This window comes from Globicephala melas, chromosome 8, assembly GCF_963455315.2.
Source record: "Globicephala melas chromosome 8, mGloMel1.2, whole genome shotgun sequence".
Taxonomy (NCBI): Eukaryota; Metazoa; Chordata; class Mammalia; order Artiodactyla; family Delphinidae; genus Globicephala; species Globicephala melas.
In genome coordinates this window covers 35,730,019-35,756,754 of record NC_083321.1, presented here as the reverse complement: position 1 = coordinate 35,756,754, position 26,736 = coordinate 35,730,019, and the positions used below count along the sequence as shown (strand labels likewise).

Below are 26,736 nucleotides of genomic sequence, written 5' to 3'. Positions count from 1 at the left end.
AGCCTGCAAGCCACAACTACTGAGCCAGCATGTCATAACTACTGAAGCCCGTGTGTCTAGAGCTTGTGCTCTGCAACAAAAGAAGCCACTGCGATGGGAAGCCTGTGCACCACAACAAAGAGTAGCCCCCGCTCGCCGCAACTAGAGAAAGCCCGCGTGCAGCAACTAAGACACAACACAGCCAAAAATAAATCAATTAATTAATTTTAAAAAAAGATGTAATGGAACAGACTTCACTTACACTAGTAAACAATGCAGAAGATAAAATGTGTAGGAACAGACTTAACTAATGTGCAGGACGTAGAGGAAAAAGATTTTTTAAAACCCCAAACTCCTGAAGAACATAACAGATGATTTAAACAAATTGAAAGTCATACCATGTTCCTGAATGGAAAACACAAAATAAAATTGTCTGTGTTCCATAAATTTATATTTTAGTGCAATCCCTATAAAAATGCTAAGACTTAAAAACAAAACAAAGAAACCATAGACAAGCTGATTTTCTTGTTCTTGTGGGAAAATAAACATATAAAATTGTCCAGAAACACTGTGAAAACAATTGGCAGTGAGGGTGGACTAGCTTTACTAGACAGAAATTCTGCCAAGCTTCTATAATTAGAATAATTATTGGTACGTGATTGTACAGATTAATGGAGCAGAATAAAAATCTAGAAATAAACCAAAATATACACAGATCTCCAGAGGGATCCCTTCCTCTCCTCTGTCATGTGAGGACACAGCAAGAAGTCATGTCTGTGAACCACAAAGCAGGCCCTCACCAGAGTCAACCTGTGCCTTGATCTTAGACTTTCCAGCCTCCAGAACTGTGAGAAATAAATTTCTGTTGTTTACAAACCACTTAGTTAATGGTATTTTTGTTATAGCATACTGAATGAATTGAGACAGGGACCTTCAGCATTCACTAAAATTTCTGTGTGTTTTGGTCTGTCCCCATGACATAATCACTTCCGAAAGGCGCCAGCTTCTAATACCATCACCTTGGGGGTTAGTATTTCAACGTGTGAATTTCGGGGGGTGCAAACACAGACTGTTTAATAACATGTTGGGACAATTGGTTAGCTTTCTGAACAGAAGTAAAGTTGGAACCATACCTCTTAGTGTATACTATGATTTAAAAAAAAAAAAAAAAACTGTAGTAATGAAACTATAAATGTACCAGAAGGAAGTGTGAATGAAATAGGAGAGAATATGGGCTAAGTTGGCCTAATTATGATCAAAATCCAGAAGCCATTAAAAGAAAAAATTAATGAGTTTGACTGTTGGTAAAGAATTTCTACATAGCAAAGATCAGTTTAAGCAGAATCAAAAGGCGAAAAATCATATGCTGAGAGAAAACATTGCAAGTCATATTACAAAGGTCTGCTCTTCACTAACAAAGAACTCTTGTTTGATAAAATTTGATAAGAGAAATTTGGTAAGAGAAGGACTAACAACTTGGTGGAGAAATGGAGAAAGGCTAAAATAGATGGTTCACATAGAACTACAGATGGCTCTACAACATGTGAAATATGTTGCAAAGCCTCATGATAATGGAAATGCACATTAAATCTAGACCAGTATATCATTATTTTGTACTTGCCATATTGGCAGAAATCTGAAAGTTTGATTATATGGGCTAGTGTCACCTGTGAGGAAATTGGCCCTTACACATTGCTGATTTGAGTCTTCATGAGTAGAATTGCCATATGGCGGGTAATTTATGTTTAGCAGAATTACAAATATGTATATTCTCTCTGACCCAGTGTTTTTATTTCTAGGAATAGAAATAAAACTCTACAGTACATCTGTAGAGTTACTCATGTATGAATGGGATTAGGTATAATGTTATTTACAGCATTGATTGTCATGGTAAAATTTCAGGAACTACGTAAATGTCCATCAGTAGAGAACTGGATCAGTAGATTATGGTACAACCATGATACGGAATCCTATACAGCTATATAAGAGAAAGAAGTTCTATGAACTGATATGGAAAGATGTCTAAATTACATTGTTAAGGAAAAAAGCAGTGTGTAGCACAGTGGGTATGATATGCTTCCATTTGTGTAAAGGAGGGAAGGAAATACATATATAGTATTGCATTGTATATGCATAAAAATTATTTTGAAGGATAAATAAGAAATACACTTTTTGATGTTTAAACTGTATGAATGTTTTACCTAGTGAAAAAGTAATTGTTGAAAAATATAATAGAGTCTTAATTCTAGTTCTATTTGTCTTACAGTAACTTCCCATTACTCAGAATAAAATCCAAGGGCTTTATGTGATCTGACCCCTGCTTAACCCTGATCTCACCGCCAAGGAACCTTTCTCACCCAGCTCAGCTACAGTGGCCTTCTTGCTTTGCCTGGAATCTTGTGCTTTGCATTTAATATCTTCTATGGCTAGAAGACACTTCCTCCAGATCTTTGCCTGGCACACTCCTTTACTTCATTTCCTTCTCTGCTCACATGTATCAGAGAAGTATTCGCAGACCTATCTAAAATTCTAAAAGAGTGTGTCCCCCGCCCCTTGCTCTAATGTCTGCTCTGTGCTTGAGTTTTCTTTATAACACTACTATTCTCTGTTAACATTCTCTGTTCTTTATTCTCTATTCTTGGTCTGTTCATTGTCTCCCCCACAAGATTGTAAGCTCTATTAGGACAGGGACTTGGTCTTGTTTGTTGCTGTACCCCATCACCATGATCAATGCCTGCACTTAGTAATGCTCAGTGAATACTTATAGTAGAAGACTACTGAAATAATTTCATATTTTGAGACAAGTATATAGGGTTTCAGGTCATTGGTAATGAAAGACTTAAGGCACTACAGTTTTCAGTAATTTCTAGTGTACCTCTGAGTATTTTGCTGAATGTGTTTCCTTGGTAATTAGTTTTTGTTTTTTACTATGAACCAAGCACGTTTCACTATACTGTTCTGGGAAGAACCGTGTGAAATTCTTGATTAGAAATAATTGCTCCCTGCCTATCCCCAATAACATCTTAAATTTGGTTCTTCTTATTTCTTTCACCAATGATAATGAATATCATTTTTAAAAATTAAACTCTCAAGTTACGGAGTTCTAGAAGCCAGTTTGTTTTTATTGTACCTGTATTATTAAAATGAGTTGAGGGCTTCCCTGGTGGCGCAGTGGTTGAGAGTCCGCCTGCCAATGCAGGGGACACGGGTTCGTGCCCCGGTCCGGGAAGATCCCACATGCCGCGGAGCAGCTAGGCCCGTGAGCCATGGCTGCTGAGCCTGCGCGTCCGGAGCACAGGCTCCGCAACGGGAGAGGCCACAACAGTGAGAGGCCCACGTACCGCAAAAAAAAAAAAAAAAAAAAAATGAGTTGAACATTTAATTTTGGCAGTGGAGGGGTTATGGCAATATTCTATATCCATGATTCCTTTATTTTTTTTTACATATTTATTGGAGTATAATTGCTTTACAATGTTGTGTTAGTTTTTGCTGTATAACAAAGTGAATCAGCTATATTTATACATATATCCCCATATCCCCTCCCTCTTATGCCTCCCTCCCACCCTCCCTATCCCACCCCTCTAGGTGGTCCCAAAGCACCGAGCTGATCTCCCTGTGCTATGTGGCTGCTTCCCACTACCTAGCTATTTTACATTTGGTAGTGTATATATGTCCATGCCACTCTCTCACTTTGTCCCAGCTTCTCCTTCTATCCCCCTGCCCCGTGTCCTCAAGTCCCTTCTCTACGTCTGCGTCTTTATTCCTGTCCCGCCCTTGGGTTCATCAGAACCAATTTTTTTTTAGATTCTGTATATATGTGTTAGCATGCAGTATTTGTTTTTCTCTTTTTGACTTACTTCACTCTGTATGACAGACTCTAAGTCCATCCACCTCACTACAAATAACTCAATTTTGTTTCTTTTTATGGCTGAGTAATATTTCATTCATGATTCCTTTATAACCATTTTTAAATTGTACTGGATCAGGCTATCTTGCTTAATTCCTGCCACTCAAACTTGAGAAAGTTTATTTCTGTTAAAATTTAGAATTACTAAGCCTAAATTAGAGCATACATACAATAAGGAAATAAAAAAGAGACTAATTCCCCCTTAATAAGTCTGTGGGAATTGCTTATTTCATATAAAACATTTCTTAAATTTACATTGTTGCATCTGATTGCAGCAGACTGTGGCCAAAACACTGTTACGAATTTAAAACAACTTAATGTAATTATATTTTCTATTTCCCCAAAGAGAAATTATTACCATATTTGATCGGTAAAGTTTAAATTTTGTTATCTATTCCTAGCCAGAAACATCATCATATATGAATAGGATTTAAAGTATTAGACCTTCTCGATAACATCTGTTTTTTTATTACACCAGGTAGTTTTGGATGTTGGTTGTGGAACTGGAATTCTCTCTATGTTTGCTGCTAAAGCTGGGGCAAAGAAGGTTCTTGGAGTTGATCAGTCTGAAATACTTTACCAGGCAATGCATATCATAAGGTAGTTGCATTTTATGGCTTGATTTAAGATTATTTTTAAATTTAATGATTAATATCAATTGATTTTCTTGTCTTTAATAGCTATCCAATGCAGACTCAAGACACTTGTCTTTTAGTAAAAATTCATTCCAGAATAATAAGATTTTAAGTTGGATTGACCTAGACATGTTTGAGCTATGAATAATCTTTTCATTGTTCTTCTCATTGATGAGAATTATTTTTATATAGTTTTCTGTCCTTCCAATTATGGCTATAGATATGCTGATTACAATAATATGAAATTAGAAATCATGGACATATAGGGCAGTGTTAGAAGACTTGCTACAAAACTCAATATGTCAGTAGTATTTCCTTTAGCAAATAGCAGTTCAACTAAAAAGACTAAGGATTATCTTTTTCTTTTTGACAACACTAGCCCTTGTGCCTCCTCAAATTAAAATAAGTAAATTCCAGAATGGCTACAAACTTAATTATGTTCTCTAAAAATATCTCCTCTCTTTGAGGAATTAAGTTAGTTAGGTTAATTGATCCGTGATTGATTTTACAGTTGGCTTATATCCTAGTAAGAAGACCTTCATTTGAATTACAGCTTTTAGAACTAGATTTTGTTAGCTGTGTACTTAACCAAAGCATGTTACATTTGGAACTTTGGAATAATTTCCAGAATAATTTTAATAGCAGGCTTATTAGTGATTCTTTTTTCCCCCAGCTTTATTGAGATATAATTGACACATAATATTGTGTGAGTTTAAGGTGTAAAATGTATTGCTTTGATACATGAATATATTACAGAATGATTACCACCATAGCATTAGCTAACACCTCCATTGTGTCACATGAAATAATTACCATTGCTTTTTTGTGTTGGAAACATTTAAGGTCTACTCTTCTAACAGCTTTTGCCATGCTTATGTTAGATTCTCGGCAATGATTTTTAAATGGTCCTCCCCACTGATACATATGTTTTATTCTTAAAATTGGTTAATATTGATCATTTCTGATTCATATAAAATTTAATTATGTAAAATGTTTAAATTTTTAGATTTTATTGCATTGAAGTCTAGTGTTGTGGTTAAGAGTGCAAAGTTTGAGTCAGACAGGTTTGAGTCCTTGCTCTTTCCCTTCCCTGTTGTTTGAACTTCAGTTAAATTATATCTAACCTCTTTGAAACCTCAGTTGTTCTACTGTCAAAATGAAAAAAATGATGACTACCTCATATGGTTGTGAGTAAGGTAAATAAGTTACAAGTAAGATATGCACCTCAGTCTCTTTGGCATATTGCGTGCCCTGGCATGTAGTAGGTATTCAGAAGTTAGCAACTGTTATTACTAACAAGTACCAAATTAATGTTAATGAAAAAATGACATTGCTCTTGCTTAGATTTTTTCATAGATAGAGGTTTGTGGTTATTATTTTCATATTAGAGAATATGCATCTATGTTGCATATGCACATTCAGTCCATAATCTAGTAAAGTTTTTTTTATTTCTTATGTTGCCATTAACTACAACATCATCATTTTGGGGGTTCTGTAAAGAGCACCCTCTCTTGCTTGTGCATTACCATCCAAACAGATGTGAGAACCACTGTCCCAAAGAAGAGATTGTTTTAGATGAATTATCAAAATTTTATTGTTGTGATAGTAAGATTACAGTAAGATATTTCTATTAGAAATTCTCATCTTATGAAAGACCATGTTCATTTATGTATTCATTTGTCATTTTTGATTTCTGTAAGATGAGACTAGATGTGCTGTCATTTTAATTCCCTTATGGAAGAAAAAGATAGTGATAGCACTCATTTTATTTTGTTTTGTTTTCATTTTATTTCACAGAAGTCCTGATTCCTAGTGACTTTTTAGAAATATGTTTGTACAATGATTATAATCAAATTCATTGTGTATGAAATTTAGTGCTGGAGTGTATGGAAATTTTGCATGAGAGCATTTATTGAAAATGACTTAGCATTCAATTCTAGGTACTTAAATTTAACAATAAAAGTTGCTAACATTAACTTAGTACTTTCTATTTAATTATTTTTTGAGGTAGGTACAGAAACAGTACATATATATATATTTGTTTTTATAGAGATTAGGAAATTGAGACACAGAGACTATGTAACTCTCCTTATTTGTAGTGCAGCCAGGATTAGATCCCAGGCAGCCTGACTCCATGGTCCATACTCAAAGCCAATTTACTATGCTGTCTCTTCATTTCACTACTCACAGTGCATGTATTGGTTGCATTCAGTAGTTTGCTTTACTTAGAACCTATAGAGTTTGAAAATCAGACCTTTTTGTTTTGGATGAGCCAACATTGTACTTTTCTTCAAAGATGTTCTCCTTTGCCTTTTTTTTCCCCCACATCTTTATTGGAGTATAAATGCTTTACAATGTTGTGTTAGTTTCTGCTGTACAACAAAGTGAATCAGCTATATTTATACATATATCCCCACATCCCCTCCCGCTTGAGCCTCCCTCCCACCCTCCCTGTCCCACCTCTCTAGGTGGTCACAAAGCACCAAGCTGATCTCCTTGTGCTATGCAGCAGCTTCCCACTAGCCATCCATTTTACATTTGGTAGTGTGTACACGTCACTGCTACTCTCTCACTTCATCCCAGCTTCCCCTTCCCCCCATGCCCTCAAGTCTGTTCTCTACATCTGCGTCTTTATTCCTGCCCTGCCACTAGATTCATCAGTACCGCTTTTTAAAAATTCCATATATGTGTGTTAGCATATGGTACTTTTCTCTTTCTGACTTACTTCACTCTGTAGGACAGACTGTAGGTCCATCCATCTCACTACAAATAACTCAACTTTGTTCATTTTATGGATGAGTAATATTCCCTTGTATATATGTGCCACATCTTCTTTATCCAGTCATCTGTTGATGGACATTTAGGTTGCTTCCATATCCTGGCTATTGTAAATAGTGCTGCAATGAACATTGTGGTACATGACTCTTTTTGAATTATGGTTTTCTCAGGGTATATGCCCAGTAGTGGGATTGCTGGGTCATATGGTAGTTCTATTTTTAGTTTTTTAAGGAACCTCCATACTGTTTGCCATAGTGGCTGTATCAATTTGCATTCCCACCAACAGTGTAAGAGAGTTCTCTTTTCTCCACACCCTGTCCAGCATTTACTGTTTCTCGATTTTTTTGATGATGGCCATTCTGACCAGTGTGTGGTGATACCTCATTGTGGTTTTGATTTGCATTTCTCTAATGATTAGTGATGTTGAGCATCTTTTCATGCATTTGTTGGCCATCTGTATGTCTTCTTTGGAAAAATGTCTGTTTAGGTCTTTCGCCCATTTTTGGATTGGGTTGCTTGTTTTTTTGATACTGAGCTTCATGAGCTGCTTGTATATTTTGGAGATTACTCCTTTGTCAGTTGCTTCATTTGCAGATATTTTCTCTCCATTCTGAGAAATGGAAATTCTGTCTTTTCGTCTTGTTATGGTTTCCTTTGCTGTGCAAAAGCTTTTAAGTTTCATTAGGTCCCATTTGTTTATTTTTGTTTTTATTTCCATTTTTCTAAGAGGTGGGTCAAAAAGGATCTTGCGGTGATTTATGTCATAGAGTGTTCTGCCTATGTTTTCCTCTCAGAGTTTTATAGTGTCTGGCCCAAAAATAAATAGAGTTTATTTTTGTGTATGGCTTTTAGGGAGTGTTCTAATTTCATTCTTTTACATTTAGCTGTCCATTTTTCCCAGCACCATTTATTGAAGAGGCTGTTTTTTATCCATTGTATATTCTTACCTCCTTTATCAAAGGTAAGGTGACCATATGTGCATGGGTTTATCTCTGGGCTTTCTGTCCTGTTCCATTGATCTGTATTTCTGTTTTTGTGCCAGTACCATACTGTCTTGATTACTGTAGCTTTGTAGTATAGTCTGAAGTCAGGGAGCCTGATTCCACCAGCTCTGTTTTTCTTTCTCAAGATTGCTTTGGCTATTCAGGGTCTTTTGTGTTTCCATACAGATTGTAAATTTTCTTGTTCTAGTTCTGTGAAAAATACCATTGGTAATTTGATAGGGATTGCATTGAACCTGTAGATTGCTTTGGGTAGTAAAGTCATTTTTACAATATTGATTCTTCCAATCCAGGAGCATGGTATATCTCTCCATCTGTTTATATTATCTTTGATTTCTTTCATCAGTGTTTTATAGTTTTCTGAATACAGGTCTTCTGCCTCCTTAGGTAGGTTTATTCCTAGGTATTTTATTCTCTTTGTTGAGATGGTAAATGGAATTGTTTCATTAATTTCTCTTTCTGATCTTTTGTTAGTGTATAGGAATGCAAGAGATTTCTGTGCATTAATTTTGTATCTTGCAACCCTACCAAATTCATTGATTAGTTCTAGTAGTTTTAATTATGGTTTCAATTTCATTACCTGTGATTTGTCTTTTTATATTTTCTAATTCTTCCTGGTTCAGTCTTGGAAGGTTGTACTTTTCCAGGAATTTGTCCATTTCTTTCAGGTTGTCCATTTTATTGGCATATAGTTGCTTGTAGTAGTCTCTTACGATCTTTTGTATTTCTGCGGTGTCAGTTGTAATCTCTCCTTTTTCATTTCTAATTTTATTGATTTGCATCCTCTCCTCTTTTTTCTTGATGAGTCTGGCTAAAGGTTTATCAATTTTGTTTATCTTCGCAAAGAACCAGCGTTTAGTTTTATTGATCTTTGCTATTGTTTTCTTTGTTTCTATTTCATTTATTTCTGCTCTGATCTTTATGATTTCTTTCCTTCTATAATTTTGAGTTTTCTTTGTTCTTTTTCTAGTTACTTTAGGTATAAGGTAGATTGTTTATTTGAGATTTTTCTTGTTTCTTGAGGTGAGCCTGAATTGCTATGCACTTCCCTCTTAGAACTGCTTTTGCTGTGTCCCATAGGTTTTGGATCGTCGTGTTTTTGTTATCATTTGTTTCTAGGTATTTTTTGATTTCCTCTTTGATTTCTTCAGTAATCTCTTGGTTATTTAGCAGCACACTCTTTAGCCTCCATGTATTTGTGTTTGTTACTGTTATTTCCTTTAATTGATTTCTAATCTCATAATGTTGTGGTTGGAAAAGATGCTTCATATGATTTCAGTTTTCTTAAATTTTCCAAGGTTTGATTTGTGACCCAAAATGTGATCTGTTCTGGAGAACGTTCTGTGTGCACTTGAGAAGAAAGTGTATTCTTCTGCTTTTGCGTGGAATGTCCTTAAGATATCAATTAAGTCTATCTGGTCTGTTGTGTCATTTAAAGCTTGTGTTTTCTTATTTATTTTCTGCCTGGATGATCTGTCTATTGGTGTAAGTGGGGTGTTAAAGTCCCCTACTATGATTGTGTTACTGTTGATTTCTCCTTTTATGGCTGTTAACATTTGCCTTATGTATTGAGGTGCTCCCACGTTGGGTGCATAAATATTTATAATTGTTATGTTTTCTTCTTGGATCGATCCCTTGATCATTATGTAGTGTCCTTCCTTATCTCTTGTAACTTTCTTTATTTTAAAGTCTATTTTATCTGATATGAGTATTGCTACTCCAGCTTTCTTATGATTTCCATTTGCATGGAATATCTTTTTCCGTCGCCTCACTTTCAGTCTGTATGTGTCCCTAGGTCTGAAGTGGGTCTCTTGTAGACAACATATATATGGGTCTTGTTTTTGTATCCATTCAGCCAGTCTGTGTCTTTTGGTTGGAGCATTTAATCCATTTACATTCAAGGTCATTATTGATATGTATGTTCCTATTACCATTTTCTTAATTGATTTGGGTTTGTTTTTTTGGGTCTTTTTTATCTCTTGTGTTTCCTGCCTCCAGAAGTTCCTTTAGCACTTGTTGTAAAGCTGGTTTGGTGGTGCTGAATTCTCTTAGCTTTTGCTTGTCTGTGAAGCTTTTGATTTCTCCATCAAATCTGAATGAGATCCTTTTTGGGTAAAGTAGTCTTCATTTTAGGTAGGCTCCCTGGTGCCTAAGTGGACTGGGAGAGCGCTGGCCGTGTTCTCTTCCATGCCGCCCCACACCCACTGTCTCCCCCAGGATCTCCCTGGTCCCCGCTGGACCCCTAACTGTGTGTGTGTCCCACTGGGTGTAGGAACTCTCCTCCCCCAGCGACCCCTCAGGGATGCCCGTCCGGGAGGTCCGGCCTTTACTTTTGCTCCCCCTTTCCTCCCTCCCACTCCCTCAGGACCCTCATGGCTGGAGGGGGCCTAGGTGGGCAGAAGATCAGGCCTGGGATCTCAGCAAGCTCCTGGGGCCCCAAGTGGGCAGGGGAAAGCTGGCCACACTCCCTTTTGATCCTCTGCCCTCCCAGTGGTCCCCAGTTTCTGCCTTCAGACATGGGATCCCTTCCCCTCCCCCAGCCACTCCTCTCACCACCAGTCCCGTCCTGCCTTCACTTTTCCTCCCCCCTCACTCCCCCCCAAAGCTCCCATCCTACCCAGTCGCTGGGGGTTCCTTCCATCCCCTTAGGTGTCCATGGTGCCCCACTGGTGCCTGGTAGGTGCCCTGGTGGTTCAGAGACGTGAATTCCGTGTCCTCCTAGTACGCCATCTTGACTCCACCCCCTGCATTTCTTATATTGTGAAAAGATAGCTATTTCCTTAGTGTTCTCAGCATCTCTCCTTTGTTTTCCATTCGAATATTTGAAATTTATACTGTGGGGTGATATAACCTCTGTTCTTCTGTTTGTGAATGTCCCTGTAGAAGAATATTCAGGAAACAGTTTATGTTAATATTCCCAGCATTTACTGGCCCATTATTCTGCCAGTTGAGGAGGCAGAATAGCATACTTCTCTCAGCATCCGGAACCAAATGACTTGATTTCTAATTTTGGCTTTTTGACTATTTAGCTTTATGAAAATGGGAAAATTGCTTAACTTCTTTAACCCTGGTCTCTTTTTTATTTTTTTATTTTTATTTTTTTTTGCGGTACGCGGCCCTCTCACTGTTGTGGCCTCTCTCACTGCGGAGCACAGGCTCCGGACGCACAGGCTCAGTGGCCATGGCTCACGGGCCCAGCCGCTCTGCGGCATGTGGGATCTTCCCAGACCGGGGCACGAACCCGTGTCCCCTGCATCAGCAGGCGGACTCTCAACCACGGCGCCACCAGGGAAGCCCTGGTCTCTTCATTTATAAGATGGGGTTGATGGTAGTACCTATCTCACAAGATTATTATAAGGATTGAATCCATTTATGGTGCTTTACCAAGTGGCTGACATGTAACTGCTTACTAAATGTTAGTAATTATAATAATATTAGGTGATAATTGTAGTGGTATGTTTGGCTTGTCACCAGTGCCTCCAATAGTACTTTACATTTAATTGGTTATGTTTCTAAAATGATCATTTCTTGCAGCTATCCCACCAACATATGATGACTCTCTTTTTTGTATCCTTTCTGTTTCACAGTCTGTTCTCTTACACCATAAAGCTTCAAGCATTAGCCAGCTGTATTCCGTATTCACTCTCCTCCCTTGAAATCTACCCTAAGCTTCTCTTATACTTGTCTGTTATTGCACTGGAGTTTTCTAGAACTATCATCAGTCAGTGAAAGCAACTCTTCTGATTAGCAGGCTGTGATTGTCTTTAGCAATTCTGAAGCTTCTTTCTCTGTCAGAAATCTGTACACAGCAGGATATCTCTAAAACTCCATAAGCTTACATCTGAAAAAAGTACTTTAAATTCTAAAAGATGGATACTTTTAAAATACATGTTTCTTTATTCTTTTAGATATGTTCGACTTACAATCCTTGAATTGTGTTCAAAGTAATGATAAAATAATTATTTCTTTTCTTTGTTTAAAAAACAGATCTAACATTTCTAAAGAAATGAGTGTAGAATGGAGTAAGTTTTGGCTTTAATGTAAACTAATATATATATATTAGGGCTTATATACATATATAAATTATTTGTATATAAATTGGGACTTAATAAGAAAGTCAGGCTTGCAGTTCTGAGGTTGTAGACATGAATAACGTAGAATATGGATTTTTAAAGGTGTTATATTAACGGGCAAATAGAACTCAAAGTGAATATGGAAGGAATGAAAAATTGTTTCTTTTTCTAGCTGTCACATTCCAGTGAATGATCATTTCAGAAACATAAACTTACCTAAGGACAGCAAAGCTATTCAGTTGCCAGACAGTTGTATCCAGTGTTCACCCTCAGGAAGCAGAGGTAGCTTCTGGCAATATTTTTACCATTACTCTGGCTGCCTTTGGTTTCTCATTGACTCTGCTGTGGAATAGCTCATTATTCAGACTTTTGGATGTTATTGCAGAGGAGTTTTCATGAGAAGATTGATCTATCATATGGCTACAATGCAGTGCTTTCAATCTCAGTATGACATTAAAGATGCAGTCTGTTATATTGCCTGTGTCTAGAATACTGTTAAAAATGAAACATTAAGAAAAGCCTAGATCTGTTGTCATATTTATGTAAATGTCCTTCTCTGGATTCTAGGATAGGAGCTTTATCTTCTTAATATTTTTATCCCTATAACACCTGGCAAAGTGTCTTATATGTGGTAGATACTTAGTGAAAGGTTTTTGAGAAGAATAAAGTAAGTTAATGAATTTAAAGATAGTGGTGGTATATATAATATTTGGAACAAGATCACAAAATGCACCGGATAAATCCTTGAAGTAAGGGATGTTTCTTCATATTTGTTTATAAATATAATAGAAATAATAGAAGAGCAAGTTAAAGCTGAAGGGAACTTTGAACCACTGATGAAGCTAAAATGGTAAAAAAAAAAAAAAAAAATTGCTGCTCAGGAGTCTCCTAATGAAGGTAATGAAGGTGATCAAGACGCCTTACGTGGAAACTAAATTCAGTTTTTCTTGTGTCCCACCATCCCCTTAGTTTTGTGTCAACTCAGTGGTCCTGTCTTGGGGGTCCTGTGACTACCCACTAGTTCAGTGGTTCACTGGAAGAACTCACATGACTCAATATAAAGTTGTGTTCACAGCTAAGATTTATTACAGCAAAGGATATAGTCCAGGGACAGTAAGAAAAAGATATCCATCGGTAAGGAGGTCATGTACAGGCTTCCACAAAATCCTTTCTTCTCTGCAAGAGTCACGCAAGATGTACTTTTCCTTCTAGCTGTGAACCTCAGAGACTCTTATGAGATGTCTCTACCCAAGGAAGTTTGCTTGAGTCTTAGAGTCTATAGTTCTCAAAGAGAACTGTTCACGTAGGCACATACCTGTTGTGTGACCAGCCATTGTACAAACCCATGTCAGATACTAGGTACATATCATTAATCTTCATGTTTACTTTAAACATTGCTGTCCTCCTGATTTGTCTTGGTCCACAGCTTCACGTGTATAGAATAGCATCATTAACCAGAAACTACATGAATGTTCAGGAGTTTTGTTCTTAGGGTTTGATGAAGAATTATTGACATGGTTACAGAGATAAGTAAGAACTGAGAGAACAGACCTGCATTAACTCTTCTCACAGGTCAAAATGGGAACCTGGGACTCAGACTTGACATCTCCATCAGCAAACTTGCTGGAGATAGAGTCCTCTTGAAAAGCCTTACTGTTTCTCAAATCCATCCCTTGTCTACAGTTGATGTGTCTTTTATATTTATTTATTTATTTATATTTATTTTTGGCTGCATTGGGTCTTTGTTGCTGCACTCGGGCTTTCTCTAGTTGCAGCGAGTAGGAGCTACTCTTTGTTGCGGTGGGTGTGCTTCTCACTGCGGTGGCTTCTCTTGTTTTGGAGCACGGGCTCTAGTCGCACAGGCTTCAGTAGTTGTGGCACGAGGGCTTGGTAGTTGTGGCTCACAGGCTCTAGAGCACAGGCTCAGTAGTTTTGGCGCACGGGCTTAGTTGCTCTGTGGCATGTGGGATCTTCCCGGACCAGGGCTCGAACCTGTGTCCCCTGCATTGGCAGGCGGATTATTAACCGCTTAGCCACCAGCGAAGTCCCTCATTGATGTTTCTTAAATCCATGCCTTAATTCACATTCTTGCATTGCGTATATACTCACATGAATTAACACATCTGCACATAAGTAGCTCGGTTATTTGTATTCAGTTATTTGGTCTTCTATCATGTACTCTCTCAGTGCAGCCAGATTGACTTTCCTACCAATTCTCTTCCCCTTTAAATAAATAAAGGAAGAAAGGGGAAAAAGTTGTTTTTGTATTGGGAAGACATGAGAGAATAAAGGAGAAACTAAAAATTACCTTTAATCCTGGTATGAGATCTCACTTTAAAGACTTAGGTTACAGGAGATGAAATACATGAAAATGTAAGCTTTACTAAAAATATAAGCTCCCTAAGGTTAGACAGGGATTTTTCTCCATTTCATTCACGGATGTGCCCCAACCTCCTGGGAGGGTACCAGGCACACAGGTAGGTATTCAGTGTACATACTTACTCAATGAATGAATGAATGAATGTATTTTCAAGATCCAGGACATCAAACATTCAAAACGAGATAAATTGTCAACACGAAAGACTGAAAACCTGTTGTCTCTGCTTGAATCCAGGTTATTCTTTCTTCATTTTTTTCATTGTGTTAGAAGCTAAGCTATTGCTAATTTTAAATAATAAATGTCCCCAGTGTTAGTAATTGCACAGCTACACTCCTGTAAACACAAATGGTACATTTGGGAGGGAGGCAGCTCATGGAATAGCTTTGTTCTGATTGCAAGTCTGGCCCCTGCATTGAAATTATCTGCCTTGTAGTACTTGTTGTTTATGAGATGTCCTTACATCTTTCCCCTGTCTCAAATAGTTAAGGATTCCTTTTGTTTTACATTTATGAATGGAGGACTAGATTATTTCATAAAGGTAATTGGTATGGGTTTTCTCTCATCTCTCTGAGAAAAAGGGAGGGAGATCTGTTCTGGGCACCACTTTTCCTATGGTTTTTCAGTTCCTTTGTCACTTCCACTTTGTATACCTCTTGACATCAGGGATTTGTGTTGTGAAAAATGGCTCCCACCTCCACTACAGTCTTCTCTGATGTGTGCACTGAGCACTGGGTCCTTCTTCACAAGTTTACCAAAATCATTTGAGTCTCCTTTTTTTCCCCACTGAATTTATCAGAATCTTTGGTTGTTTGATATTACCTTCTAAAATCTCCATGAGTTTATAAATGTATTACATTTTGTATTACTTTATTGTCATTTCAACATGTTTGGGGAACAAGAGAGAAATATGTATGCTTGGGTGCCATAGCTAACTGAAAGCAAAGTAATACTATACCTTGTATATTTTTATATCAGGGTATTCCCTCCCTGTCCCCCTGCCCCATATGCATTTTGAAAAAATAGTTATCACCCATGTATTCTTCTAGGTAAACTTTATAATAATTTTGTCACCAGCTTTAAATGCCATTTAGTTGATAAGGTGTTCATTGTATGAACCCCTGTGGTACTTTATGCTGTTTGCACGTCTATCTCTCTGCTAGACCATGTTCTTTCTTAGAACCTAGACTATGTCTTTTATCAAAATCACATTGGGCAGAGATACATTACAAATTTGATCCTATATTTCTCATTCTAAAAATCCTGAAATATGTCCTCATTTTCTCTAAATAAAATCTAGACTCCTTTGCATCCCCTGTAACTACCTCCCAACTTTGTCACTACATACTACCTCTTGTTGTTCTAATCATACTAAACTATTTATAGCTCTTCAAACTTGGAATTTCTCTTCCATACACACACACGCACACACACACATAACCACAAGCAGTTTGTGCACACAGAGATGAGGCACCCTCCTTTACCCCCATGCTTGCATACGTCTTTGTGGATGCTCTGTTTTTTCCTGACTAAGCTCAAATGTCACTTAGTTAAGGGCTTATTATATTAGCTCCTGTGGACCCTGTGTTCTTTACTGCTCTGAATCCCTTAGACCATGTTCTTAAGTGCACAGACCATGTCTTTTATCTCTGTATGCCCAGTATCAGATAATCATGATGATGTCCCTGTATCATGAGATAAAACTTAAATTGCTACTTTTAAGATAGGAAATAATATAGGATAGTGATTGTTGTTCTAACAAAATGTTCACTTAGAAAAATAGATAATTTGTGTTTATTGGATTAGTTAAGAGACTTACTTAGCGTACTCTTTTTATTATGGTGTTGTATTTCTATAGATTAAATCTATGCTAGTTTTTGAGCAGGTGTTTCCAGAGATAGAATTCATTTCGAATGCTTTTTTTTTTTTTTTTTTTTGTGTGTGTGTGTTACGCGGGCCTCTCACTGTTGTGGCCTCTCCTGTTGCGGAGCACAGGCTCCGGACGCGCAGGCTTAGAGGCCATGGCTCACGGGCCCAGCCGCTCCGCGGCATGTGGGATCTTCCCGGACCGGGGCACGAACCCGTGTCCCCTGCATCGGCAGGCGGATTCTCAACCACTGCGCCACCAGGGAAGCCCTCGAATGCTTTTATGCTAATGTAAGGTTTAGTGATTGGACACTTGAGAAAAGAAAAATAAGTAAAATCTGTAGTTACTTTCATGAATGGTAAATCAGGTGGTGATTAAGATGAGCAGTCTCATAAAAGGGGTTATCTACATGAATGATATCTGTTGTGATGTTTTAATACAGAATTACTGGGAATTATGGCCTTTGTCTTTTTTTCTGTATTCCCTGAAATCTTAATCTTTCCGGTTATATTTATATTTGAACAAGTAATTACTGAGGCAAATAGGATTATGACTTGTAGCAGACAATAAACAGCCTGAGCAGATGGCCTTTTACAGGATACACCTTGTTTCGCATGAGCATTCTGAAGATATTTCTACGGCAGTGGGAACATTTTGCTCTTTTTAGAAGATTGCTTTCTGTTTCCTTTGAAGTGTCTGTAGTTGTGAAAGCCCAATTAAATATTGCAGTAAATAGTAAGCAACTGCAGCAGTTTTTTCATAGACAATTTTATTAAGTACCTCTTTGAAAAAACTCAGACGGGATATAAACATCCTTTCTTTTTTACCTTTGTGTGAGATATACATATTAAAAAGTGCATAACACATAAATTATATGTTCTAATATGCATATGTATGGATAAATAATAGGAAAGAGAACATTTCCAGCACTTTAGAATTCCTCCCACCTCCTTTTGCCCTTTTTCAGTCAGATGCTCTCCCTGCTTGATTGAGGTAAGTACCATACTGACTTTGGTGGTAATCACTTCCTTTATATTGCTTTATATATTAACCACTTAAATGGGCATAGTTTCGTTTACTCAATTTTGACCTTTAGATAAATGAAATCATATGCATTCTTTTTGTCTAGCTTGTTTTGCTCAACATTATTTTTAGTGTTCATTCATGTTTATTGTTATATAGAATGCCATTGATTAATATATCCCAATTTATCTTTTCTGTTCTTGATGGGAATTTTTGTGTTTTCCAGTTCAGGTCTGTTAAGAACAATTTTGTTATGAACTTTCTGTACATGTGCCTGGTACACACATCTGTGGGGTATATATTTACATATAAAATTGCAGGCTTTAGGGTATACATATCTTCAGATTTTCTCAGCATTGCCAGGCTATTTTCCAGAGTGGTTATACCAATTTATACTTCTACCAATAGTATATAACAGTTCTGGTTGGTATTGCCTACCTTTAAGAATTTTTTCCAGTTGGTTGTATAGCAGTATCTCATTGCAATTTAAATTTGCACTTCTGTGATTGTCAGTGAGGCTGAGCATCTTTTCATGTGATTATTGGACATTTGGATTTCCTTTTCTGTGAAATATCTGTTTATGTCTTTTGTTCAGGTTTCCATTGAGTTGGGCCTTTTTATTATTTGTAGGCAATCTTTAAATTTTTTTTTATTTGATTTGTTTATAGATTTTATGTAATGAAAAGTTCTCATTCTTGCTTGCTATTTCACTCTCTTCATAGTGACTTTAATGTACTGAAATTCTCAGTTTTCATGAGCATCATTCATGTTCATGGTTGCCACTATATGTGAGTTGGGTAAGAAGTCTTATGGAGGTGTTTTCCTATATTCTCTTATAAATTTTATAGTTGTGTTTTTTACATTTAAGTTTGTAATCTACCAGGCATTGTTTTTTGTATATGGTATGAGGTAGTGATCCAGCTTTTTATTATTACTATTATTATTATTATTTGTAATCTGTTTAAATGACCTAGTTGTCCCAGTCTCACTTAGTGCAGAGACCATTCTTTCCTCTCTACTTTGCACTGTCATATTTGTTGGGAATCAAGCATCCATATATGAGGCCAGTATAACCTTTATACCAAAACTCTACTAAGGCAGTAGAACAGAAAATTACAGGTCACTAATTTGTGAACATATGTGCAGACATCCTATACAAAATATTAGAAAATTAATCAAGCAATATATTGGAAGGTAATAAAGTTTATCCCAGGAGTACAAGTTTGGTTAAATTTGAGAAAATCAACCAGAAAAATATTTTGAGATATCTCAGGAAAAAAAGTTTGATAAAATTCCATATCTCTTCAATGTATCTATATATTAAAACTCTTAGCAAACTAGAACTAGAATGTTATATTGTAACATGGCACAGTGTATCTACAAAAACCAGAATTACAGCCTAGAACTTGGTGAAGCTTTGAAAGCATTCACTTTAAGTTCAGGAACAGGACAAGGATACTTGCCATCACCTTTTCTATTCAACACTGTAAAGGAGATCCTAGACAGTGGAGCAAGGCAATAAAAGGAAGGGTATAAGAATTGGAAATGAAGGAACAAGACTGTTCTTGTTCCCTAGTAATATGTTTGTGAATATTGATATCAGAAATAAGCTATAAATAAGTTATTAGAATAATAAAGTATCAAGGTGCTGAATACTTTAATTTTTTTTATTTGACGTATAGTTGATTTACTGTTGTGTTAGTTTCTGGTGTACAGCAAAGTGATTAAGTTATACATATATACTTTTTCATCTTCTTTTCTATTATCATTTATTAAAAGATACTGAATATAGTTCCCTGTGCTATACAGTAGGACCTTGTTGTTTATCTGTCTTAATATATAGCAGTTTGTATCTGCTAATCCCAAACTCCTAATTTATCCCTGTCCTCTGTCCCTCTCTGCCTTTCCCCTTTGGTAACCATAAGTTTGTTCTCTATTTCTGTGCCTCTGTTTCGTATATAAGTTCGTTTTTATTACTTTTTAGATTCCACATATGAATGATATCATACAGTATTTATCTTTCTCTGTCTGACTTGTTTCACTAAGCATAATATTCTCTAGGTCCATCATGTTGCTGCAGGTGGCAATATTTCATTCTTTTTAATGGCTGATTAGTATTCCATTGTGTGTGTGCGTGTGTGTGTGTGTGTGTGTGTGTGTGTGTGTGTGTGTGTGTGTCTGTGTATCATATCTTCTTACTCCAGTCATCTGTTGCTGGGCACTTGCGTTGCTTCCATGTCTTAGCTATTGTATATGGTGCTGCTGTGAGCACTGTGGTGAATGTATCTTTTTGAATTAGTGTTTCTGTTTCATCTGGATATATACCCAGGAATGGAATTGCTGGATCATGTGGTATTTCTGTTTTTAGTTTTTTAAGGAACCTCCATACTGTTTTCCATAGTACCTGCACCAATTTACATTCCCAGTAGCAGTGTAGGAGAGTTCCCTTTTCTCCACATCCTCTGCAGCATTTATTATTTATAGACTTTTTAATGATGGCCATTCTGACTGGTGTAAGGTGGTACTTCATTGTAGTTTTGATTTGCATTTCTCTAGTAACTAGTGATGTTGAGCATCTTTTCATGTGCCTATTGACCATCTGTATGTCTTCTTTGGAGAAATGTCTACTTAGGTCTTCCGCCCATTTTTTCATCGAGATGTTTGTTTTTTTGTTATTGAGTATAATGAGCTGTTTGTATATTTTGGAAATTAAGCCCTTGTCAGTTGCATCATTTGCAAATATTTTCTCCCAGTCTGTAGGTTGTCTTTTTGTTTTGTTTTGTTTATGGTTTCCTTTGCTGTACAAAGTTTGATTAGGTCCCATTTGTTGATTTTTGCTTTAATTTTTATTGCCTTGGGAGACTGACCTAAGAAAAAACTGTTACAATTTACCTCAGAGACTGTTTTGCCTATGTTCTCTTCTAGGAGTTTTATGGTATCATGTCTTATATTTGAGTCTTTAAGCCATTTTGAGTTTATTTTTGTGTATGGTGTGAGGGGTTTACATGCAGCTGTCCAGCTTTCCCACCACCACTTGCAGAAGAGACTGTCTTTTCTCTACTGTATATTCTTGCCTCCTAGGTCGAAGATTAATTGACTGTAGGTGGTGGGTTTATTTTCAGGCTCTCTTTTCTGTTCCATTGATCCATATGTCTGTTTTTGTGCCAATACCATGCTTTTTTTTTTTTTTTTTTTTGTGGTACACGGGCCTCTCACTGCTGTGGCCTCTCCTGTTGCAGAGCATAGGCTCCGGACACGCAGGCTCAGCGGCCATGGCTCACCAGCCCAGCCGCTCCGTGGCATGTGGGATCTTCCCGGACTGGGGCACAAACCCGTGCCCCCTGCATCAGCAGGTGGACCTTCAACCACTGTGCCACCAGGGAAGCCCCATACCATGCTCTTTTGATTAGTGTAGCTTTATAGTATTGTCTGAACTTTGGGAGGGTTATGCTTTCAGCTTTGTTCTTTTTCCTCAGGATTACTTTGGCAATTCTGGGTCTTTTGTGGTTCCATATAAATTGTAGGATTATTTGTTCTAGTTCTTTGAAAAATGTCATAGCTAATTTGATAGGGATCACATTCAATCTGTAGCTTGCTTTGGGTAGTATGGCCATTTTAACAATATTAATTCTTCCAGTCCAAGAACATGGGATATCTATCTGTTTCTTTAAATCATCTTCAGTTTCCTTTACCAGTGTTTTATAGTTCTCAGTGTATAAGTCTTTCACCTCCTTGGTCAGGTTTATTCCTAAGTATTTTTTTTTAAATGCAATTTTAAAAGGGATTTTTTTTTTTTACTTTCCTTTCTGATATTTCATTTTTAGTGTAAAGAAATGCAACAGATTTCTGTATGTTACCCTTGTATCCTGCTACCTTGCTGAATTTGTTTATCAGTTCTAGTAGTTTTTGTGTGGAGGCTTTAGGTTTTTCTATATAAAGTATCATATCATCTGCATGTAATGACAATTTTATCTCTTCCCTTCCAATTTGGATACCTTTTATTTCTTTTTCTTGTCTGATTGCTGTGGCTAGGACTTCCAATACTATGTTGAATAGAAGCAGTGAGAGTGGTCATTCTTGTCTTCATCCTGAATTTAGTGGGAAGGCTTTCAGCTTTTCACCATTTGGTTTGTTGAAAATTTTTGCATGTATATTCATCAAAAATATTGGCCTCTACTATATATGTGTGTGTGTGTATTTTCTTTTGTTTTTTTGTAGTGTCTTTGTCTGCTTTTGGTATCAGTGTGATGATAGTGGCTTCATAGAATGACTTTGGAGGTGTTCCCTCCTCTTCAGTCTTTTGGAATAGTTTGAGAAGGATTGGTATATGTTCTTCTTTGTATGTTTGGTAAAGTTCCTCAGTGAAGCCATGTGGTCCTGGACTTCTGTTTGCAGGGAGTTTTTTTTTATTACAGATTCTATTTCACTTCTAGTGATTGTTCTGTTCAAATTATCTGTTTCTTCTTGATTAAATTTTAGTGGGCTGTATGTTTCTAGAAACTTGTCCATTTCTTCTAAGTTGTCCAATTTATTGGCATATAATTGTTCATAGTACTGAATACATAATTAATATGTAAAAATCAATTGTACTTCTGTAAAGAACATGAAACACACACTGAAAATTAAAGTATATCAAAGTGTATTGTTAATATTTCTAACCTCCTTCCAGACAATGCAAGGATGTTAAGTCACTTTTTTTTTTTTTTTTTTGCGGTACTCGGGCCTCTCACTGCTGTGGCCTCTCCTGCTGCGGAGCACAGGCTCCGGACGCTCAGGCTCAGCGGCCATGGCTCACGGGCCCAGCTGCTCCATGGCATGTGGGATCCTCCTGGACCGGGGCACGAACCCGTGTCCCCTGCATTGGCAGGCAGACTCTCAACCACTGCACCAGCAGGGAAGCCCATTAAGTCACTTTTAATGGAAAATTCATCCAAGGGATGAATATCCCCCAATAGATGCTGTGCATGAACTACCAGTCAGCTGTTTTAACAACTTCTTCCCCATTTTACCCTCTGACATTGGTCAGTATTTCCTTGCCATGTATTTCTCTGGTATCTTTAATCTTACAACATTTTCTACAATGATTTCTGCAAAGAAAAAACCTGTGAAGACCCTAATGACTACCAGGATTTGAACCATTCTCTACAAAGCTTATTAATAACTCAGTAGAAATGTTATCTAATTTCTCTTTTTCACATCATATTTCGAAAGCTATCTAAACTCCCCTCTCAGTGAGCTGGTTTTTGTTTCCTCCCTCTGTCTTTTCTCCTGTTGATGCCCCCTTTCTTTGGTATGTCAAAAACATCATGCAGTACTATTCTTGGTAACTGAACAAAGTAATCAGATACTGCCTCCTGAATATTCTCTTGGCTTCCCAATAACAAGATTACATAAAGTGCTCAAGAAGGAAGAGTTGCTGATTTCCACATCTGTTCTTATCTTTGCCAATAGCATTAAATTATATTGTTATCATAAAGCCAGTCTAAGTTGACTTGCATGCATAACATGCCTACTGTTCTAGAGAACTGTTCTAGTTGAGGGTTGGGGTGATGACAGGGGATTACCTCTCTTGAGATAGATAAACTGCAGCCCTGCTCTTACTCACTGTAGTAGTTTAGTTGTTGTATCACCTGGAAGCATCTGTTCACAGCCTCTTAGGGATCTATCATCGACCCAAGTAATCCTTTCTACTCAGTTGTATGTAAAATAAGTGATAGTATCCTCCTGATTGTTTATCCATGCCAGTAATGATTTCACCAGCATTTTCTGGGCTGTCTCTCAAAAATGTCCTCTTTCACAAAATATTCTCAGCACTCAGTCTTATGACCATGTCCTCCTCCGTTTGTATCGTCTTTGGGGGTAACCCCAAGCTTTAAGTTCATTACTTTCTTAGTGGATACGTCATCTTCCCAGGCAGCCATATAAGCATAAGAAGGCCTTCCAGTGAGAGGAAAAACTGTTCTTCTGGTCCTTTCTCTTGCCATCATCTCTTCTCTGAAAAGACTGGCATTTTTTCAGAAATGCTAGTAACTGCCAGATGGTGTAATTTTTTACTATCTTCCTCTCTGCCTGCTGCTGCCTATCAGGCCAGTAGCTACTTTCTCTGAATCTCAGTTTTGCCACTTCATACCAAGGATGAGTAGGCAGCTATCCCAGGATTAGATCCTCCTCTTATTTTTCAGTCTCCTCCTTTTTCTGGCTAAAAAGTGCCTCAGCCTTTTTGATTCATGGATCTGTATGAGTCCTCCTCACAGCACTACTCTGAGATAAAATATTTTCAAATCAGACACACAGAAACCTGATTACCCAGGATTACCCAGAGAGATTATCCAGTATTAAGCTTTATTAATAATTTCAATGATACAGGCAATCAAGAGACTCAGAAAAAGCAAGGAGCAATCTGGTACATAGAGCAGGACTCCTTACTGTGGAAGTTAATAACCTGTGCACCTTACTTAGAGGCCTGTCTACTCTAGGCCAGAGTGTGCATGTCTAATACAGGGAAGGGAAGAATAAAGAAGTTGCTTTTCATGTCCCAGACTTCTCCCTGATTAGTCTGGACCTCTTAACTGCCCGTATTTTTGAAATTATTTGTGAAGCCTGACACTGGGTAAAATCTCTGGCTTATGTGAGTCACATTTGACAGTCTGATCCTTATTCACTCACCGAGATATGTCCATTCTCTTTTCTCATTACTTCCTATTGGGACATAGAAATGCTGTTTTGTTTACATATTGTCTGAGAGCTGATCCTAAAATTCATATGGAAAACACAAATGACCTAGAATATCCAAAAGAATTTTAAAAGAAGAATAAAGTTAAAGGACATACACTGTCAGACTTCATGACTTGATTTAAAGCTATAAAAATCAAGAAACTGTTGTATTAGCATAAGGATATGCATCGAAATCTTGGGGCAGAATTGGAAGTTCAGAAATAAGCTTACACATTATGTTTAATTGATTTTTGACAACGATTCTGAAGTAATTCCATGGGTTGGTAATACTTTTTCTTCAACAGAGTTGAAACTATCACTTGTGATAGTTTTTCCAGCAAAGTTTTTTCATTATATATGAAAATAATGATCATGATGCTATATTGGAAAAAATAACTTAAAATGGAAACTAAAAAAAATTTAGAAGAAAACATAGGTGAAAATATTTGATGTAGGCAAAGATTTCTTAGATATGTCACCAAAAGCATGAACATCAAAAGAAAAATATGATAAATTGGTTTTTATCAAAATTAAAAACTTTAGCTCTTCAAACATATCATTAAAAAAATGAAAAAGCCACAGAATGGAAGAAAATATTCACTGTACTTAAATCCATCAGGGTTTTTATCCAGAAGATGTAAAGAACTCTTAAAATTCAATAATAAGAAGACAACTGAGCCAATTTTTTAAATGGGCAAAAAATTTGAACAAAAGATGATAGGGGAATATGGCCAGTAAGCATATGGAAAAAATACTTGGTCATTAGGAAAATGCAACTTTTAACCATGATGAGATCTTAACACACAGTTAAAATTTAAAAGATCAGCAATACTAAGATGACTAGGTTGTGAAGCTATAGAGAAAACCATAATTCAAAAAGACACATACACCCCAGTGTTCATTGCAGTACTATTTACAATAGCCAGGTCATGGAAGCAACCTAAATGCCCATCGACAGATGAATGGATAAAGAAAATGTGGTACATATATACAGTGGAATATTACTCAGCCCTAAAAAGGAACGAAATTGGGTCATTTTTAGAGATGTGGATGTTGTACAGAGTGAAGTAAGTCAGAAAGAGAAAAACAAATATCGTATATTAACGCATATATGTAGAACCTAGAAAAATGGTACAGATGAACCTTTTTGCAGGGCAGAAATTGAGACACAGATGTAGAAAACAAACGTATGGACACCAAGCGGGGAAAGCAGCGGCGGGGTGTGTGTGTGTGCTGAATTGGGCGATTGGGATTGACACGTACACACTGATGTGTATAAGATTGATGACTAATAAGAACCTGCTGTATAAAAAAATAAAATAAAATTCAAAAATTTAAAAAGGAATGCTCATATATTGCTTGTTGGAATGTATAATTGTATATGAACTTTGTAAAACAAAATTGCAGTTTCCTAAAAAGTTCTATCACTTCCATTTAACAGAGCAGTTCTTGTACATAAATGTTAATAGCAGCTTTATTCATTATAGTACAAAGCTGGAATAATCCAGAATTCCATCCCCAGGTGTGTGGGTGAACAAAAGTGTTTTATTCATACAGTGGAATACTACTCAACAATACCTAGGAATAGAGCTACTGATATACAGAAACATATGCATGAATCTAAAAAGTATGCTTTTTGAAAGAAACCAGACACAAAGGGGTACATTCAGTATGATTCCATTTATGTAAAACTCTACAAAATAACAAACTTTAAAACAAATAAATTTATTTATTTATGGTTGCCGTTGGGTGTTTGTTGCAGTGTGCGGGCTTTCTGTAGTTGCGGCGAGCGGGGGCTACTCTTTGTTGCAGTGCGTGGGCTTCTCACTGAGGTGGCTTCTCTTGTTGTGGAGCACGGGCTCTAGGCACGCGGGCTTCATTAGTTGTGGCTCGTGGGCTCAGTAGTTGTGGCTCGTGGGCTCTAGAGCTCAGTCTCAGTAGTCGTGGTACACAGGCTTAGTTGCTCCGCGGCATGTGGGATCTTCCCAGACCAGGGCTCAAACCCATGTCCCCTGCATTGGCAGGCAGATTCTTAACCACTGCGCCACCAGGGAAGTCCCCAAAATACAAATTTTAATACGTAGTAAAAGAAAGAAATCAGTGCTTGCCTGTGGATGGGAGGATTTTCTGGAAGGAGCACTAATGAATCTTTGTAAGAAAATAGAAATGTCTGTATATTGATAGTGGTGGTGGTGGTCACCCAAGTATATCTGTTTTTTTTTTTAATTCAATAAAATTTACCCTTAAAATGCATTTAATCTTACATATATAATACCTCAGTGAAATTTGGGTGGAAAATCCCTCCTTTGTTAGCAGAAGAAATCCTTTATAATTCAGATGTACATCCTTTGAAGGTTGTGAGTTTATTTAATTAGATACAAG

The 26,736-nt window shown here is 37.1% G+C and overlaps 1 protein-coding gene across 3 annotated transcripts in view; it reads left to right on the top strand.

Moving 5' to 3' along the window:
* Positions 1-26,736, top strand: part of PRMT3 (protein arginine methyltransferase 3) — a 142,241-nt gene that overhangs the window by 23,366 nt on the left and 92,139 nt on the right. For all 3 annotated transcript variants that reach the window (XR_009564889.1, XM_030864874.2, XM_030864880.2), the window contains one exon: positions 4,365-4,486. Coding sequence is in view for 2 of the 3 variants with exons in the window: in XM_030864874.2 (XP_030720734.1) it covers positions 4,365-4,486 (122 nt within the window). In the remaining variant the exon portion in view is untranslated. The remainder of the gene's footprint in view (positions 1-4,364; positions 4,487-26,736) is intronic.